This window comes from Staurois parvus, unplaced genomic scaffold (assembly GCF_062004578.1).
Source record: "Staurois parvus isolate SC_StPar_1 unplaced genomic scaffold, SC_StPar_1.0 ptg000048l, whole genome shotgun sequence".
Taxonomy (NCBI): Eukaryota; Metazoa; Chordata; class Amphibia; order Anura; family Ranidae; genus Staurois; species Staurois parvus.
This window is the reverse complement of record NW_028317844.1, coordinates 10,787,401-10,805,545: the sequence shown is the minus strand read 5'-3', so window position 1 is coordinate 10,805,545 and position 18,145 is coordinate 10,787,401. Positions and strand designations below refer to the sequence as shown.

The window sequence follows — 18,145 nt, the reverse complement described above, 5'->3', positions numbered from 1 at the left end:
TTGCAGTAATACACACCCATGAGGTAAATGTGAAAATCACAATATACAGAAACCAAGATGACATCACAAGATTAGACTAGGTGGAGTCTAGGCTTGTGATGTCATCTTGATTTTTGTATCAGTACTGAAATTATTCTAAATGAAACATTTTGCTTGTATGCTTTGTTTTGGGTATGTGCATCAAATTAAAAAAACATATGTATGAAAAAAAAAAAACCCAGCATATAAGAGTGGTACAAGTGACTGAGTTTGATATGTTTTGTAATAGTAAATCATAATGCAAAATTACCCAGCATTACCCAGCATATTCTTATACTTGTAAGAATATTTGTTTTACTATATGACCTTTGATTTAAGGGTAAGGTTTAGCAGCTTTTGTTAATTTGGTTTATTTTTGGCGCTGTTTCCACTTTTATGTTATTTTATTAAATTATTATACTTGCTTACAATTGTTTGTCTCTTATAGGTCTCATCCGATTACAAGAGCTAATAAAAGCTCCATCGCGGTACAACTTAAGACTCAAAATCCGACAATTACCAATTGACACAAAGGATGCCAAACCACTGCTGAAAGAGATGAAGAGAGGCAAAGAATTTCATGTTATCTTTGACTGCAGTCATGACATGGCAGCTGGCATACTTAAGCAGGTAAAAATGAATATTGTGCTTGTTTTCTATCTAAATATTTGAAAAATACAAACTATAAAATCAGAAAGGTTCATTTATAAAAATGAATATTAGTGTAAATTTGATCCCAAAAGCTATACTCTGCAACTTGCCAAAAAGTTAATCTACTTATTTTCTGCTTGGCCTGTGTTCACTTCAAATACCCAGGGGTTAAATGTACTTGTTTAGTAAGTAGGCCCATTGTTTTTATGTTGCTGTACCCACAACAAAAAAATTGTTACTAATATTTCTTGTGCATTGCTTTGCAGACTTTACAATTCTAGCCACTAGCACAATATTTCATAGGGGAGCCAAAGTTAACTAGTTTTGAATTGGGTCATTTTTTACTTAAAAGAGTTTGAGCTTCAGTTTTCAACATTTTGGAACTGGTAAGCTGCTTGACTTAGCATAAGAGGCAATAGAGTATTGATAAAATTGAGCTGTTATACATTTTACATTGTGTATGTTTTGCTTGCTTAAAACTTTCACTTTTAAGTAAATGTCAGATGTTGGACACATCGCTGCTTTTACCTTCATTGTCCTAAATGTATTGCATTAAAGCAAAAATGTGGTTTATCTAGTTAGGGTCTCTTATCCCCAGTAGTATATATTTTTCTTGCTACCTATTTAGTGTTGGAAGTCATAGAAAGTTCTTTATACTTCTAGGTACATGTGAGCATTTGACTCACAAATGTGACAATTCTTAGCCAATCAGCGCTGTTAAAAAGGAGTCCGTAGCTCTATGTGAGCTATTGCTTACAATAATTTGTAACTTAGAGTCAGTAACTGAGTTACCCACATACAATATCTCAGTTTTGGGTAAATGTTTAAGGATTCAATGCCATGGCCCCTTAAATCAACCTGCACCTGATTTCATGCATATGTCCACCTGCTATGTTCAAACTTTGCAAATTTGGTAATTCTTCCCACAAGAATCCTCATGAAATATAAGAACACAGTGGGCTTAGTAAATCAGGACCAGGTGTGTGCACTTCTAATACCCAATCGTTTTCAAAAGAAATGGAAAAAACATGATTTTTTGCACATAACTAGACATATGAAGTGAACACAGCTTCACCTTATTTATTCAGCTCAACAAATGTTAACTTTTCAGTGTAATCATTCCTGCTGCTAATTGAACAATTTTAAAGCTTTGATTAAAAGACCCCAATTTATCCCATCAACATAAAAAAATTGAATTTAGGCCTCATTTCCATGGTTGTACCGATCACTACAACCATATGCCTGCATGGATCTCCAGGCACACACCCAACTGTACAGCCATGGGGATCTTATTTTTGGCTCAGAATGTAGGTAGACTAAGTTCTGATATGTACATGAGACCCCCACGGATGTACACTTTGGGATGGGCTTGGATGTGATGGATTTGAACAGACTGCTTGCACAGGGCTGCATGGAATAGCTATGCGCTCTACATGGGTAAAGACATCCCTTTGCATGGGTGTATAGATCGATACACCCATATGACTGAGGCCTTCAAGCTTTGCCATAGTAGGTCTGATTTGATAAATGATTTTCATGTATTCCAGTGCATCTATTATGCATGAACAAACAAATTGTATACTCATAAAATTTACTTTATATATCTGCAATACTGCTTACATATGCAGAATTTGCTAAAAAGTTTTGTCACCTATACTATGTTAGCTCTAGAGTTTGAATGTATGCCAGTTAAGCTGGGGCATGTCTGAAATGTTTTTGTCTCTATACAGCTTCTGTTAGCATTTGTTAAAAGAGCATTCCATGTAGGAATAAACCAGTTCAAGTACACACTGCTAACAAAAAGTCTTAGTGAAGAATATGTGGAGTACTGTTGTACTGTCTATGTGCTTATCTCTTGTGTTCATGAGCAGAAGTTCGAACACTACCTGGCTTATGGGATTTCAAATGCAGTCACTTGGAATAGAGATTTAAGAGATAACTATAAGTGTATCCTTTTTTCGCATGACATACCTTGTATTTTCAGAAGCATTTTGATGTGCACATTCAATAGTGCACCTTATAAGAACAGAATGCTAAATTGTAGCATTATTTGGATGTTTAATATGCATGGCAAACTAAAACCACACAAACACATATAGTGCTTTAAATCAGTGGTTAAAGTGTTGACACACCATGTTTTGAAACTTGTAATTTATGTTTAGAAAATAATGCTCCAGGTGCTCCTCTATCATCACATTAAACTGCTTACCAAGACTGGTGAACCCCCAAAGATCAAGAAGTCTCACAGCACTTCAATATGTGATTCAAAGAGCAGCCAAGATTCAAACACTCTCATCACAAACAACAGCTCCATAGTTAACAACTCAGCCATACAGTATATGTGTAATAATCCCGCTAGCAACCAAAAAGAAAAAAATATAATATAATGAAAAACCAACACAGCAATTAGAGTGGCTTACACCCTTCATACACTCATCAATGTGTCCCAAAATCTAAAATAAATATATTAGTGCAGAGCCTTCCTATTAATAAACTCCTTTTGAAAACCTAATCACAAATATAAGTGTTCATAAATATCCAGAAAAAAATGTTATAAACTCAAAAAAGAGTCCTGTATACAAAAAATATATATAAATAAAGTCCCATATATAATAGGATCTATCTTGAAGCTCCTTCACTCTTTCACCACTTCACATCTTTTATATAATGCTTTGGTCACACAGCGCTTGTGTCCTCTCAATAGGACTAATGGAATGAAGATTCCCCAGGTGATTCTCCTTTTCCAGCAGCAAGCTTAGAATCTTGTATCTCTTTCTACTCTTTTTCCCAACGGTCAGTTAAAAAAACAGAACAGGCAGAAATAGTGCTTTATCGTTTATAACACTTTATTTAAAATAAGATAAAAATGCCACTCACATGTTTTTGGTGCTAGATCATGCCAGATATAAACCGCATATCAACAATAACACTCTCCTCCGGTTTCCTTCCTCTGATCTTGCGCTGTGTCATGACGTCAACTAGCCCCTCCCCTATGCATTATGCCACAGGTCACGTGGCTTCCTTAGGGGGGCATGTCCCCCATTGAGGGGGACATATATTTTTTGTATATGGGACTTTTTTTGAGTTTATAATAATTTTTCTGAATTATTACGAACACTTACGTTTGTGATGAAGTTTTCAAGAGGTGTTTATTAGTACGAAGGTCCTGCATTAATATGTTTATTTTAAAAAACAGAAAGAGTCTCCGTTGTGCAGCATTTAGGTTGAAGCATTTATTTAAAAAAAAGCATTGGCACTCACAAAGCATTACTGTACAGCAAAGTGTACACACGACCCACTGACTTTAGAACTAATAGGTGAGCCCAGTCCTATAATAGTGACATATACTAAAACCTATTTTCCTTTGACAGACAGCATTTTGCAGTAAGCATAGTTAAGCTTGTTTTTGTTTATGTGTATAAAAAAGCCTAACATTCTTGCAGACTATTAAATCCAAATAAACCCAGAGCCTAGGGCAAATCAGAGCATATATTTGTGAACAAATCAAATTCAGAAACTGAGATGTTAAAATATACCTTGTTAAATCTGAAAGATCTCTGTTTACCACAAGCTGATACATTATGCACACATTTTAATTGCTTGTAAGAATATTTTATGTTTATTTATTGATCTGTAATATTCTGCAAAGATGCTGTGATTTAATGTAAGTCTTGAAATGCCATACACTCTAAATTCATATTTACACTATTGCAGTACTTAAAATCCCCTGGAATGTTGTAAATATCTAAAACTATTTACTTACAAAAAATACTCAGGCTATTGTGAAAATGTATTGCTTAAAGCATTCCAGTATGCATTATTTATAAAGTTATTAATATTGCAGAGTCTAGCAGTGAGCAACCTTTCATTTAATTTTATTGTCAGCTAAAAGAAGTTGTTAGTGGCAGAAATATTTTTATTTTACATTCCTATGGGTTTTGAGATGTTCTCACTTTTAGAGATGCTAACTTGTTCATTTTAACTTAAAGAAATATGTGTATTATTCTCCTCTTAATTATAAAACTAGAAAACCCCTTTAAGCGATGCCAGTCCATGTTTATTTAACTAGTAGTGTTTTAAACTGCAGAATATTTTGTGTTCTTTGATTTATAATAAAGGCATTAGAGAATAAATCTAATGGCCAAACAACATAAATGCAATAACATTTTTGTAAAACTCCGTTTTATGAAAGTACATATTTTATGGTTCCAACATACCTGTAAATTCCAATTACATACATAGGGATTGTAACCTTTGTTTTCAAGTATAGACACTCCTCATTTTATAGTTAGAGGTATGGACCAGGAAAAAAACTATTGTATTTTATAATGACACTAACTGTTTTATCTTATTCTCTAAACTGGTAAGGAAGATTAGGATTGGTTGTGAAAGAGAGTCGGTGGTGTATGGATGGTGTTCAAAGGTTTTAGCATTTCCCATGTTAATTATATATTTTATTCACTTGCTCACTTGGGTGTACTTAGGCCTCATTTACATAGGCGTACTTAAGCTTACACCTATATGAAGGCCGTGTTTTCCTGCATGGGATGCATAGGTGTTCCCATTCATGTAAATTTGCATGCAGTGGCTGCATGAGCACAGCCTCTGTTCCCAATATGACATCTGTGTGGGTGAAGGTGTGTCCCTGAATGCAGACAGTGTGCATTCAAGGAGATGCACCTACACCCACATCCACACCCACAAGGATGTCAAATTGGGAGCAGTGGCTGTGTCCATGCAGCCTCTGTGTCCCATTTGACATCACTGGCACTGCCTGCATACGGATGCAAAATACACCTGTGCATCCAATGCAGTCAAAAGAAGGTCTTCACAGGCGTGTACTCATAAGTACACCCATGTAAACAAGGCCATAGATAATAGTTCCATTATGGTACTTCTGAGCTGGTAATTTAAGAATTAAATATTTTGGATACAAAATGTTCCCAATTCATTCTACAATCTATTGACTAACGTTTCTGATTATTATCTGTCAATACAGTTTAGTGAATAGTCCACATAACAATGTGGTTTGTTGGTTGATGTATTTTATTATTTATCTTCTAGGCATTAGCAATGGGAATGATGACAGAATACTACCATTATATATTCACCACCCTGGTAAGTAGTAAAATATGGATCATTTACTCAGTCATTCAAGACTTTTCTCCTTGGCATTGTGTTTCCCAATGCAATCACACATACAAAGTTATTTTGAAATTTTGTCTGTAGTCATAATTCTTTAAAAAGTCTAAAATAGATCTATTACTTTAATTGATACACAGCTGGAAATAAATGCATTCCCCAGCTGGGGAATCTAGTTTTAATTAAAGGTAGACTGCCTTGTTAGTATTAGTAAAAGAATGTATTTTTTTTATCTTTACCCCAAAAGTAGTTCTGTCTGCCTCCATTAAGCAAGCCAAGAAGATGATTCACAGAGTTACACTTTAGCTAAATAGGTTACATTCAAAGCATGTGATGGATGTTATATCTGAATTTAGGATAGGTGCTAAACCTACAGTTCGGGAATTTGATTTCCCTTTGTATCTTCTGCAGGGCATAGTAAATACAATCTAATGCTACTATAGGCAAATCCCACTTTTTTTTCTAAAGTTTTATGATGTATAGTGTTTACACAGTAAAGGGATAAAAATAACAAAATAACGTAAAGTAAGCACAGCATCTTCGGTCTTTTCACCTCCTTCAATTACAAACTGCACCTCAGTTTCAGGGTCTTGGCAATCTTCTTATAGCCTAGGCCATCTTTATGTAGAGCAACAATTCTTTTTTTTTCAGATCCTTAAAGAGTTATTTGCTATGAGGTGCCATGTTGAACTTCCACCAAATTTAACACACCTGCTCCCCATCATTCACACCTGAAGCCTTGTAACACTAATGAGTCACATGACACCAGGGAGGGAAAATGGCTAATTGGGCCCAATTTGGACATTTTCACTTAGGGGTGTACTCACTTTTGTTGCCAGCAGTTTAGACATTAATGGCTGTGTGTTGAGTTATTTTGAGGGGACAGCAAATTTACACTGTTATACAAGCTGTACACTCACTACTTTACATTGTAGCAAAGTGTCATTTCTTCATTGTGAGGGGTGTACTCACTTCTGTGAGATTTTAAATATATATATATATATATATATATACACATACAGTAAATACAGTTGTGCTCAAAAGTTTTCATACCCTGGCAGAAATTTTTGCCGCTGATATTAAAAATGTGACTGATCATGTCAAAAAACTGTCTTATATTTAAGGACAATGATCATATGAAGTAATTTATTATCACATAGTTGTTTGGCTCCTTTCTAAATCATGATAACAGGAAAAAATCAAATGGCCCTGATCAAAGGATTACATACCCTGGAATGTTTGGCCTTGGTACAGGCACAAAAGGTAACACACAGGTTAAAATGGAAATTACAGGTTAATTTCCCATATCTGTGGCTTTTTAGATTGCAATTAGTGTCTGTGTATGAATAGTCAATGAGTTTGTCAGCTGTCTCACGTGGATGCGTTGAGCGTGCTAGATTCTGAGCCTTGGGGAGCAACTGTCAAAAGACCTGCAAAACAAGGTAATCAAGCTTTTTAAAGATGGAAAAGGATATAAAAAGATACCCAAAGCATTGAATATTATTTTCACTAATTATGAAGTGAAAAATTCAGGGATCTCTTGATACCAAGTCAAGGTTAGGTAGACCAAGAAAGTTTGCAGCCACAACTGCTAGAAGAATAGTTTGGGATACAAAAAAAAACCTACAGGCAATCTCAGGAGAAATACAGACTGCTTTGGTTCTTTCAAGGAGACAATACGATAATACTTGAACAATAAATGAGCTATCAGAAAGAAACCTTTACTGTGCCAATAGCAGTAATTATTTAAGACAGCTCTCCTCCACACACTATTTTTTATATCCTATTATCCTCCGCTGTGCATGTAACAAGCGTATATCCATACCTCTAATTTTTGAACTTTAGTTCAGTTTTGTCTTTTTCGTTTACACCCTACGTATATTAAGTAGCGCTGTCTATTAGAGGACAATTTTTACTGTGCCAATTCCACAAAAAAGCCTGGTTACAATATGCCAAACAACACCTTGGCATGCCTCATAGTGTGGCACTAGAGTGATAAAACCAAAATAGAGCTTTATGGTCACAGCAATAAGCGCTATGTTTGGAGAGGGGTCAACAAGACCTATAGCAACAAGAATTCCATCCCCACTGTGAATCATGGTTGTGGCTCAATGATTTTTTTGGGTGGGGGGGAGGGGGGTGAGCTATAAAGGCATGGGGAATCTTTTAAAAATTGATGGCAAGATAAATGCAGCATGCTATCAGAAAATATCAGCAGACAACTTGCATTCTTCTACATGAAAGCTACGCATGCCACACTCTTGGACTTTCCAGCACAACAATGACCCTTAGCACAAGGCAAGGTTGACCTCCAGTGGTTACAGCAGAAAAAGTTGAAGGTTCTGTAGTGGCCATAACAGTCTCCTGATCTTATCATTCTTAAGCCACGCTGGGAAGATCTTGAGTGTAAAGTTCATGCAAGATGACCAAAGACCTTGCATGACCTGGAAGCATTTTACCAAGATGTTTGGCCAGCTATGCCACCTGCAAGAATTTGGGGAATTTGTCATAGACAAATATTACAAAAGAATGCAAAAGTATACACACTGTCATTGATGCTAAAGGGGGGCAATACACAGTATTAAGAACTAAGGGTATACAGATTTGAACAGGGGTCATTTCATTTATTTACTTGTTGCCATGTTTTGTTTTATAACTGTACCATTCTGTTATGACCTACAGTTGAATATGTATCCCATAAGAAATAAAAGAAATGTGTTTTGCCTGCTAATTATTGTTTTCTTTTAAAAAAAAGGTACATAGTATTACCAATTCTCCAAGGGTATACAAACTTTTGAGTACAACTGTATATATATATATATATATAAATAATATATTTATATATATTACTAATGTGTTCAAAATAATAGCAGCCAGACATCACTAACCGGATCACTAACCGGATCAATCACTGTTTTTGATAGAAATGATATTTCTACATGGCAAATAATTTACTAGCAGGTGTCGTAGAGTAATAGAAATCCAACAGACCCAACAGTCATGACATGGATGCTGCTGGTTCTGTGTAATTGAATCACTAATTGAAAGGGGCATGTTCAAAATAATAGCAGTGTTGAGTTCTTTTAGTGAGGTCGTTCATTCTTTGAAAAACAGGTGGCAATTATTGCCCTTATTTGTGGAAGGAAGGCAGCAAATGTTGTACATGCTGGTTACAGTGCATTTCTCTCTGAAATTCTGAGGAAAATGGGTCGTTCCAGACATTGTTCAGAAGAACAGCGTACCTTGAATAAAAAGTTGATTGGAGAGGGGAAAACATAAAGAAGTGCAGAAAATAATAGGCTGTTCAGCTAAAATGATCGCAAATGCTTTTAATGGCAACCAAAACCTGAAAGACGTGGAAGAAAGCAAAAAACTACCATTTGAATCATTTGAATGGATAGAAGAATAGCCAAAATGGCAAGGACTCAGCCAACAATCAGGTCCAGGAAGATCAAAGAAGGTCTAAAGTTCCCTGTGAGGACTGTTACAATTAGAAGACACCTATGTGAAGCCAAGCTATCTGCAAGAAGCCCCCGCAAAGTCCCACTGTTGAAAAAAAGACATGTGCTGAAGAGGTTACAATTTGCCAAAGAGCACATTGACTGGCCTAAAATAAAATGGCGCAACATTTTGTGGACGGATGAAAGTAAGATTTTTCTTTTTGGGTCTAGTGGCCGGAGACAGTTTGTCAGACGACCCCCAAACACTGAATTCAAGCCACGGTACACTGTGAAGACAGTGAAGCATGCTTGCACAAGCATCATGATATGGGGATGTTTCTCATACTACGGTGTTGGGCCTATTTATCGCATACCAGGGATCATGGATCAGTTTGAATACATCAGAATACTTGAAGAGGTCATGCTGCCTTATGCTGAAGAGGAAATGACCTTGAAATGGGTGTTCCAACAAGACAATGACCCCCAAACACACCAATAAACGTGCAACATCTTGGTTCCAGACCAACAAGATTGACGTTATAGAGTGGCCAGCCCAATCCCCGGATCTTACTCCAATAGAAAACTTGTGGGGTGACATCAAAATTCAGTTTCTGAGGCAAAACCAAGAAATAGAGAAGAACTGTGGAATGTAGGCCAATCATCCTGGGCTGGAATACCTGTTCACAGGTGCCAGAAGTTGGTTGACTCCATGCAACACAGATGTACATCAGTTCTCAGAAACAGTTCTTATACAACTAAATATTAATTAGGTGATTCAAAGGAAAGCAAAATCTTCAAACATTTTTCAGTTTATATAGTGAATGCTTGAGTTTGTAAAGAAGAATACAAACACTGCTATTTTTTTGAACAGTCTAATAGTCACTTTTCTTCAGATTTTTTTAGACTAACAACACACATTTGATATATTTTTCTTCATGTTTTGATTTGGAATAGAATGTGTAGCGTTCCCAATGCATTTGTGTGTATGAAAATAAAAGCTATTAGAAGGATTTTGAGCTTTATTCACTTTTTTCAACACACTGCTATTATTTTGAACACAGCACCTGACCGCAGGTCAGGTGCAATGCTTTGGCCAATCACAGCACAGTTGGGCAGACTTAGTGGTGATGTCACTGCTAGCTGCGCCTAATTGTTTACATCAGACTGGCAAATGTCATATAGCGGCGAGTGCTCTGCGGGTGCGAACGGGTCATCCGGAGTCACTTTTTTTTTTTTTTTCGGCAAGTCAGCATCATCATGAACGCTTTGATTGATGATGGATTACAACGAAGGAACCTTTTGTTTGCTTTTTTTTTTTTTTAAAGTAAAGGTCTTGTTGTTTTTTACTTTGTTTTTCTTTGTTGGTGTCCTTATTTTTTTAAAATGTAACCCTTTAGTGAATGGGTAGGGTTATAAGTACCCCTTATTCATTCACAAGGGGGGAAGCATCAGGGTGCCCCCTTGTTTAAAGATGTACCCTGATGCTAATGAGCCCCCCTGCCTGCAGTCTCCCACAACCACAGGGCCAGGGTTGTGGGGAAGAGGTCCTTGTAAGAAGGGAAGAGGTCCTGGTAAGCCACAGGGGGGGCCCATGTTTGCCCCTCTTTTCCTGCCCTGCCAGGCCTGTGGACCTCACACATTTTTTCCCCATTTTTGGGAGGTGAGGTTCCTCTTAAAAGTCCTACCATGCATAAAGGGCCTGGTATGGCTTTCAGGGGAAACCCCATGCACTTTTTTTACTTTTAATAAAAATGTAATTAAAAATAAAGTAAGTCCTGCTGCAGCAGGTTCTATACATTGTACGGACGTGCAACTTGCAGGTAGTTTAAGGGGACCCCCCAGGCATGATATCTAAAGGAATTTGCATTTTTGTTTTTTCCCTTAAGCAATGAAAAATGACTGCCCCTTTAAAAACTACTTTTTGAAATGTTTTTTCTCTGATTCATGTCCCTCAGGGCAGTACCCAAGTCCCCATGCCCCTTTCATGGCCAATAACTTGCATATAAGCCTTCACAATGGGCACTTTTTAATTTACAAGTTCGAGACCCATAGATTTGCATTGAGTTCAAGGTTCGCGGTCGAACATTCATTAGGTTAGACTTTTTGACCACCAACTGAACATGGGGGTGTTTGGCCCATCACTGTTCATTAGCTTAAGTATGCACCAAAACAGATCCCTGTCTCCAGGGACCCTGATGACCACACAGTAAGTGACAAATGTCTGCATGCAGCCCCAGCCCACAGGTTGGGTGCCAGGGTTCTAAATTGTGTCTACCTTTAGGGATCTTTAGTGCCCACTGAAGAGTGGTCTGTGTGCGGATCACTTTTCAAAGAGCATTTGACAAGTGTTGAGGAGTATTATGCCATAGTCTCTCCAGCCAATTTAACTTTGTAATGCTCCACTACTGTGACACAATGGCTTGCATTGTATACAGTTTCAGCATGGCCCTGTTGAACTCAATGGGCAAGTTTCACAAATGATGACAGTTCAGCTGGGCAGCTGGGGGTGGTAAAGTTGCCCATTTTTATTGTCCCCCCTCCCCCAGTTAACTGTTCTTTACAGTGGAGTTTTGATTTGCTGGTGACAAAATAGTTTCTCTTTGTGTTCCCTTAGCTCTGCTCTGTCCTCCTTGGAGAAATGGACCCAAAATATGCAGTATATTCTAAAAGTAGTATGACCATCATGGAAATATCAATTGAAAGCAAATTATCTAATATACAATACAAATATAGTCATACAACATGTTGCAAATGAGCAGATTTATGTAATTTATAAGTTTCCCATACTGTCAGTTTGTCCAACAAATCTCTCTCTATATAAAAATAACACCAAAAATTGGTACTGGACGGGTGCTATTTTTCACCCATATTTGGGTTGTGGTCCCTTTGAGGGGGATGGTTTTTGGGAAGTTGGTGTACTTGGGTTCTCACATCTGTAGGGTGAGTGGTTTCAGGACTGTCCACTCATAAGACAGGCCTGACTTACAGTCCGCTCTGCATTAATAATTTCCCATTTGAGACCCAGAATTTGAAGGTTCAGGAAGATATTCAAGTGGGAAAAGATCTCTACCCCGATTACAAGGGCTCTGGTCCCAAAAGGGTTGAACTTACTTCCATGAAGCAGCACTTAAAGAAAAGATTCTCCTAGTGCATGGCTCAATCTGGACTTTTCTACCTGTGGGTAAATCCTTGTGTGGCTGATACTTTGTAATTTTTATTTGTGCTGAAGATAAGCAGACTATTGTTTAATCGTTTTACTGGAGTTAAGCTACTTACGTTTGCTGTTGAAAACACTGTGTTTGTTTGACTTGGAGAAAAAAAAGACTTTTTATGTTTATGAAAAATGACTCTGCATGTGATTCTGAAGCACTATCATAAGCGTAACTGTAATTGGTGCTTAGATATGGGCAGAGTGTATTGCAGCCACAAAAGCCGCTTAAAAAGAAAACTGACATTTAAATAGATAGTGTCTTGGGTGAGGTCAGCTCAGATACTGCAACTCACAGTAAAAGACATAAAGGAGGTTATCAAGGCAAGCTATGGTGACCCAGCAGCAGGTCTTTGTTGAGGTGAACCGTTGCCATGAGGAGCCAATGGTTTAGCACCAACAAGCCCTGGTACAGGACATAGCCGCACTTGCTGGCCACCCAGTTTACAGCCCATCAAGAAAGCACACAAGCATCAGTGGCTGCCTTGTGGGAGGCAGTGCAGTGTCATGTTCAGGGAAAAAAGAAAGCGGCCATTGCCCCTAGCAACCAGGTAGCCATAAGGGCCAGCCATTACTTGCAGAAGCTGATACCCAAAGATGATGTGGCCTTTATAACCAATTTTGAGAGGATAGCAGAGAGAGGGAAGGCCCAGACCCCAGTGGGCTGGTATTATCACCACTTTCCTTACTGGTGATCCACAAAAGGCATCATCAAGAATTATGAGAGATTGAAGGATGAGAGGCAGAGATCATGGCCTGCCTTGCGGTGACTATTGCTGTACAGGACTAGAGGGTGCTACCTGGTACAAAACTGGTAATACTAACCTGACCTGTCACCCAGGTCACAAACTGTTGTAGCTGGTCAAGAAATGGCTGCAATCAGAGAAGTTGACATGCCCTCAAATGGTGGTTGTGATGGATTGGCACCAGTGGTCCCTGCCAGATGATCTGCAATATGGGTGAGCCATGGAGACCCTACAACAGCGGGCCAGCTGGTAGAGTTGGTCAAAAGGCAGTACAATGATGGAGGACCTGATTGGGCTTGCCACACATAGAGAAACCCACACCAAGAGCAGCACCTAGGAAGGAAGCCCTTCCAGACCCTGGAACTCGCATCCCTGCCTCATCTTCCTCAGACCCGCAGAGGTACTGTAGGTCTCTGTAAGGAAAATGTACAGTGTTGGTGGTGCCAATCCTGGGGAAATACCAAGGGACAGAACCTATTTTAAGAAGAGCCCATGGAGTGTGGGACCTGCAGGACCTGCAGTACCTGCAGCCTCTTTTTATGTCCAAAGAGCATATACCACCCATCTTAACCTGTTGACAGGTCATATCAAGTGTGAAATATAGATGAAACAGCTCCCCACCAGTGCCCTGCTGAACTGGCAGTATAGTAATGCTGGTACATACCAGGGTAATTGGGAGCCACATAAGTAAGACGATACAGGTAGTGTGTATCCATGTGGACACCATGGAGTACCCCTTGGTTACTGTTTACATTGCCTATGGCTGTACCAGTGACAAGAGAGGTTGGGGTGGTGAACAGTCTGATACATGATCTCATAGTGGAATGGAACTGTCAATAATTTCTTGAACTATGGTACAGAATTGCCTTCATGGGCAGCCAAAAGAGTTGGACAGTCTGGGCCTTTCAGGGCCAAATTTTGAGGGGTGTGGACTATAACTGCCCACAATAAACCCCTAATGTTGAATGTTGAGGTACATACAGATGGTTATGACATTGTAAATAAAAATGATATGGTTGATGATGCTCATGTTCCAGGTCTCAAGACCGAGTTAACCTCTGAGGGAGAAAGATTCTCTCCACTACAGGATATGGTGGGGGAGAACAAGGAAGACATTTCCCCATTGCAGGTCACGGTTGAGGAGGATGAAAGGGAAACTTCCTTTAGTCCAGTGCATTCAGACAGGGATGCATTTGGCACTGTCCAAGTGCAGGATCCATCTTTATGAACCTAAAGCCATTAATAAAACAAGCCTAACCAAGTCTTTATCAAAGAATATGTTTGTTTAAAATCATAAGGTATGTACTTTGAACAACATTCATAATAACTGATAGCTGGCTGTATAATAGTAGAAAATATAGTCTCAGCCTACTGTTAATGCTTATGTGACTCTTCTTATATATATTTGACCAAATATCAGTGACATTTTTACATGTAGAATAGTTACATTATTCTCTCTTTGTGTCGATTCAATGTATAAGTGAAAAAACACAATTGCCAGAATTCTTTTTGCACTTAATTCAGTTTAGGATACCCTAACAATACAGCAAAAAAAAAAAAAAAATTGCAAATGGCAATGTTAATTGATTTACTGTTACATGTGGAAAACGTAGCAAAAAATGTTTTTTATTGTCTTAATTTAGTCTGCTTGGATAATTGATAATATTCAATAGCTAAAAAGCGGAACAAATATATTTATTACTCAATAACAAATGCCAGTACTGTCCAAAATCACCAAAGAGAGCAAATAATTTTAAACTGTATGAGGGTGCGTGTCCCTATGCACCTAAAATCCCACTAAATAAAACTAATATAACCTTTATTGAGGTATTTTACAAAATTTGTATGTTCAAAACTGTCCTTGTTTACAAATACCCATAAGGCAAGGGGATCACCTATTACAACACAATGTATGTGATCCCTATTTTCATAAGTAACAATCACACTGATTTAAATCAGTACATCTATCGGTTAGCTTAGAGATAAATACTAAATACCACAGTTCACTGATCACCTTATATCCAGAGGGGAAGGATAGATCTGTTGATGTCAAGATCCAAACATACTGTATTCCATCCATCCTATGATGATATTCCCCTCCTATATGACTCCAAACCATCTATTTATTTTGCTACAGATATGTAGTATGGGTACACCCATCCATGTGGCAATAACCTACACCACTATTGGATGGGCCTAACACATCACGATATCCAGAAAAAATTCCTGGCTAAAACATGGGATCACCGTACGTTGCAAAAACTGTGCAATTCTCCTTGCCTCACAAAAACGTTTTAGGGAAGAAGTGACCATGTGCTCCGAAAAACAAGTGTTTAAAAGAAAGAAACCATAAAGAGACCCTACATGTTTCGCTCAAAGGCAGAGCTTCATCAGGGATAAAGTGAAGTGAAGAGTGAGCAACAAAAATTGTGAAGTAATCTTCTAGTCACATATATCGGAAATGGCTTCAAATGTTTCTTTATACTCATATTTATAGATTTTCCAGCCAAAATGGCCACTGCATGCATGACGCAATGATGTCATGACGCACATGCATCATCACGCATGGGCTGTATGCTGCTGACGTCATCTGTGCAATTTACCCACCTGTTTCCACACATACTCAGTGTGGATCAGGTAACACCATTATGAGAATGAAAAGGATGTAGCCTGAAATGGCAATTAGATTGGACAATTGGAAAATGTATTGATGCTAAATGATATGTTTTAAGATAGATATATTATAGCATGCAGTTATAAAGCAAACTACCACATATTACAGGCTGCTTACCAACAGCAACATCTTGAGGATAAGAACTGTACTACCACTGCAAAAATTACATTTATAGCAAGTAAACAAGGACACCATATAGCGCCAGGCCACAACGGATTACCTTATAACACCATCTATATTTAACCAATACAATAGGCTGCTATTTAGTCAAAGCTGCTTAGCATTAAGAATGCTTAGTATTACGAAGTGCCATAGACAAAATAAACTTGCTTATTAAAATATATATTTTATATTGTAAAATTGTATGTAGTATGTTATTGTAGGGACACGCATCCTCTTACAGTTAAAAATATATTTATTAGTATGGATATATAATATATTTATATAATATAGATAATATATTTATTATTTTGTAGTTCTTATAGCCAAGCTTCATACACTATTTAACCTCTTCATGCTGATCACACACATATATGCGGCCGGTTGGCAGGTGGGCCTTAGCACAGAGTGGCCGTTTATATGCAGCCCTGTATAAACAACTTACCGTGCTGAGAGTGAGCTTCCTGCACACTCCCAGCAGAGTAGTCAGCAGGGATTGGTAAGATATCAATACATACTTGTGATCGAGAGCTTTCCAATAACGCCATGACAGCTACTTACAGCAGTCACATGTCCCAAATTCCTGCCTCCACCTTCTGGCTTTTAAAACTCTTAAATGGCTGGGAGGCAGACAGTGGGAGGGGGTTAAGATAGTCAGAAACATCACAATGACACAAAGAATATAAGGGTAGAATTGCATTACAGGAAGGAAGTTATGTAGTCTTAAGATTAGTAGATCTGTATTCGTGTTATTGGGCAATGCATCTTTCCGTGGACTTCAACCAATAGAATAAACTGATGGTTAGGACCCCAAATTGCAAAATGTATACCAAAAGAGTCATGAGAGAAAGGCAAATGTATATTTCTGTCACTTAAATAGAACCTTTCACATATAAACTATACTTAAGAAGGCCCTACTTTGCCCAGAAAAGCAACGGGAAGCCAAATATCTTGTTGTATTCTTGAAATGAGGTAACAAACGATCTTTTAAAAATCTCTTTGGGTCTGATATGAATATTAAGGGAATATCCCCTGAAAAAAAAACAAAAATTCATGTGGGTTCCCACCAAAATCTATACCAAGCATCTGAGAATGCAGCATGTCCTCCCTCCGGAACCATACAATGACACATGCCGTCCATGAAGTTCCCCCAGCAAATCATCTTGTCTCCATGTTAATGAGGACAAGTGCCTCTTCCCTACAACCCTGGCCCAGTGGTTGTGGGGATCTGTGGACAGAAGGCTTATCTAAATCTGGAAGGGGACCTTTAGATACTACCCTTCATACATGAATAAGTAAAGGGTACACAGTACCCCTACTTATATGTAAATGTAAACATACCACATACTCTTATAAAAAAAAAAAGTCCCATGATATGAACCAATCACATCATCCAGTGATGAATAACAATAAACTAATCCCACTGACTCACCATAAAAAAAATACTGACACATCTGCTTCCATTGCTACTCCTCCCTGATTGACAGATTTCTGTCTGACAGCTTATTTGTAAATAAAGTGATGCCAGTCACCATCCCCACTCCTTTGCATTCACCTGTAAGCCAGAAATCCCTGGCTAAACAGGGAATGGGCTTGGTGGGGTTGCATCACTGGGTATTAGTAAGTTGGTGGTCAATAGCTGCCTAACAACCAGTTTGATCAGTAGGGTATCATATTTAGCAGTGGCAGTAATACTGATGCTAAATGTATCACATCCTACTGTTAGAAGTTTGGATTGGCTTAACTTGGCAGGTAAGTGAACACCCCATTCAAAACCCCAAACAGAAAAAGTTCCAACTCATTTTTACTTTGGTCTGAACCAAACGTTCATCCCTAGTAGTGACTTAGTATTGTAATACTTCAACTGGGAGCACTGTTATTTGGAGGATCTCCACATTAGAAATGTTGCCACAGATTATTAATTGTAATTAATGAAATGCAATAATAAAACAGGTATACAGTGAGGCAAGATTCCAAACTTAATGGAAAATAGATGTATGGCTTAGATGCATGTTAAGCAAGCCTTTCTTTTCATTAACTGCCTCCTGCCTGCCATATAAGGAAATGACGGGCAGATGGTGGCTTTCTCATTTTGGGAGGACACCAT

At 38.1% G+C, this 18,145-nt stretch overlaps 1 protein-coding gene across 2 annotated transcripts in view; it reads left to right on the top strand.

Moving 5' to 3' along the window:
- Positions 1-18,145, top strand: part of GRIK2 (glutamate ionotropic receptor kainate type subunit 2) — an 855,383-nt gene that overhangs the window by 431,190 nt on the left and 406,048 nt on the right. For both annotated transcript variants that reach the window (XM_089665163.1, XM_089665154.1), the window contains 2 exons: positions 467-648; positions 5,734-5,787. In XM_089665163.1, the coding sequence (XP_089521289.1) occupies positions 467-648; positions 5,734-5,787 (236 nt within the window). The remainder of the gene's footprint in view (positions 1-466; positions 649-5,733; positions 5,788-18,145) is intronic.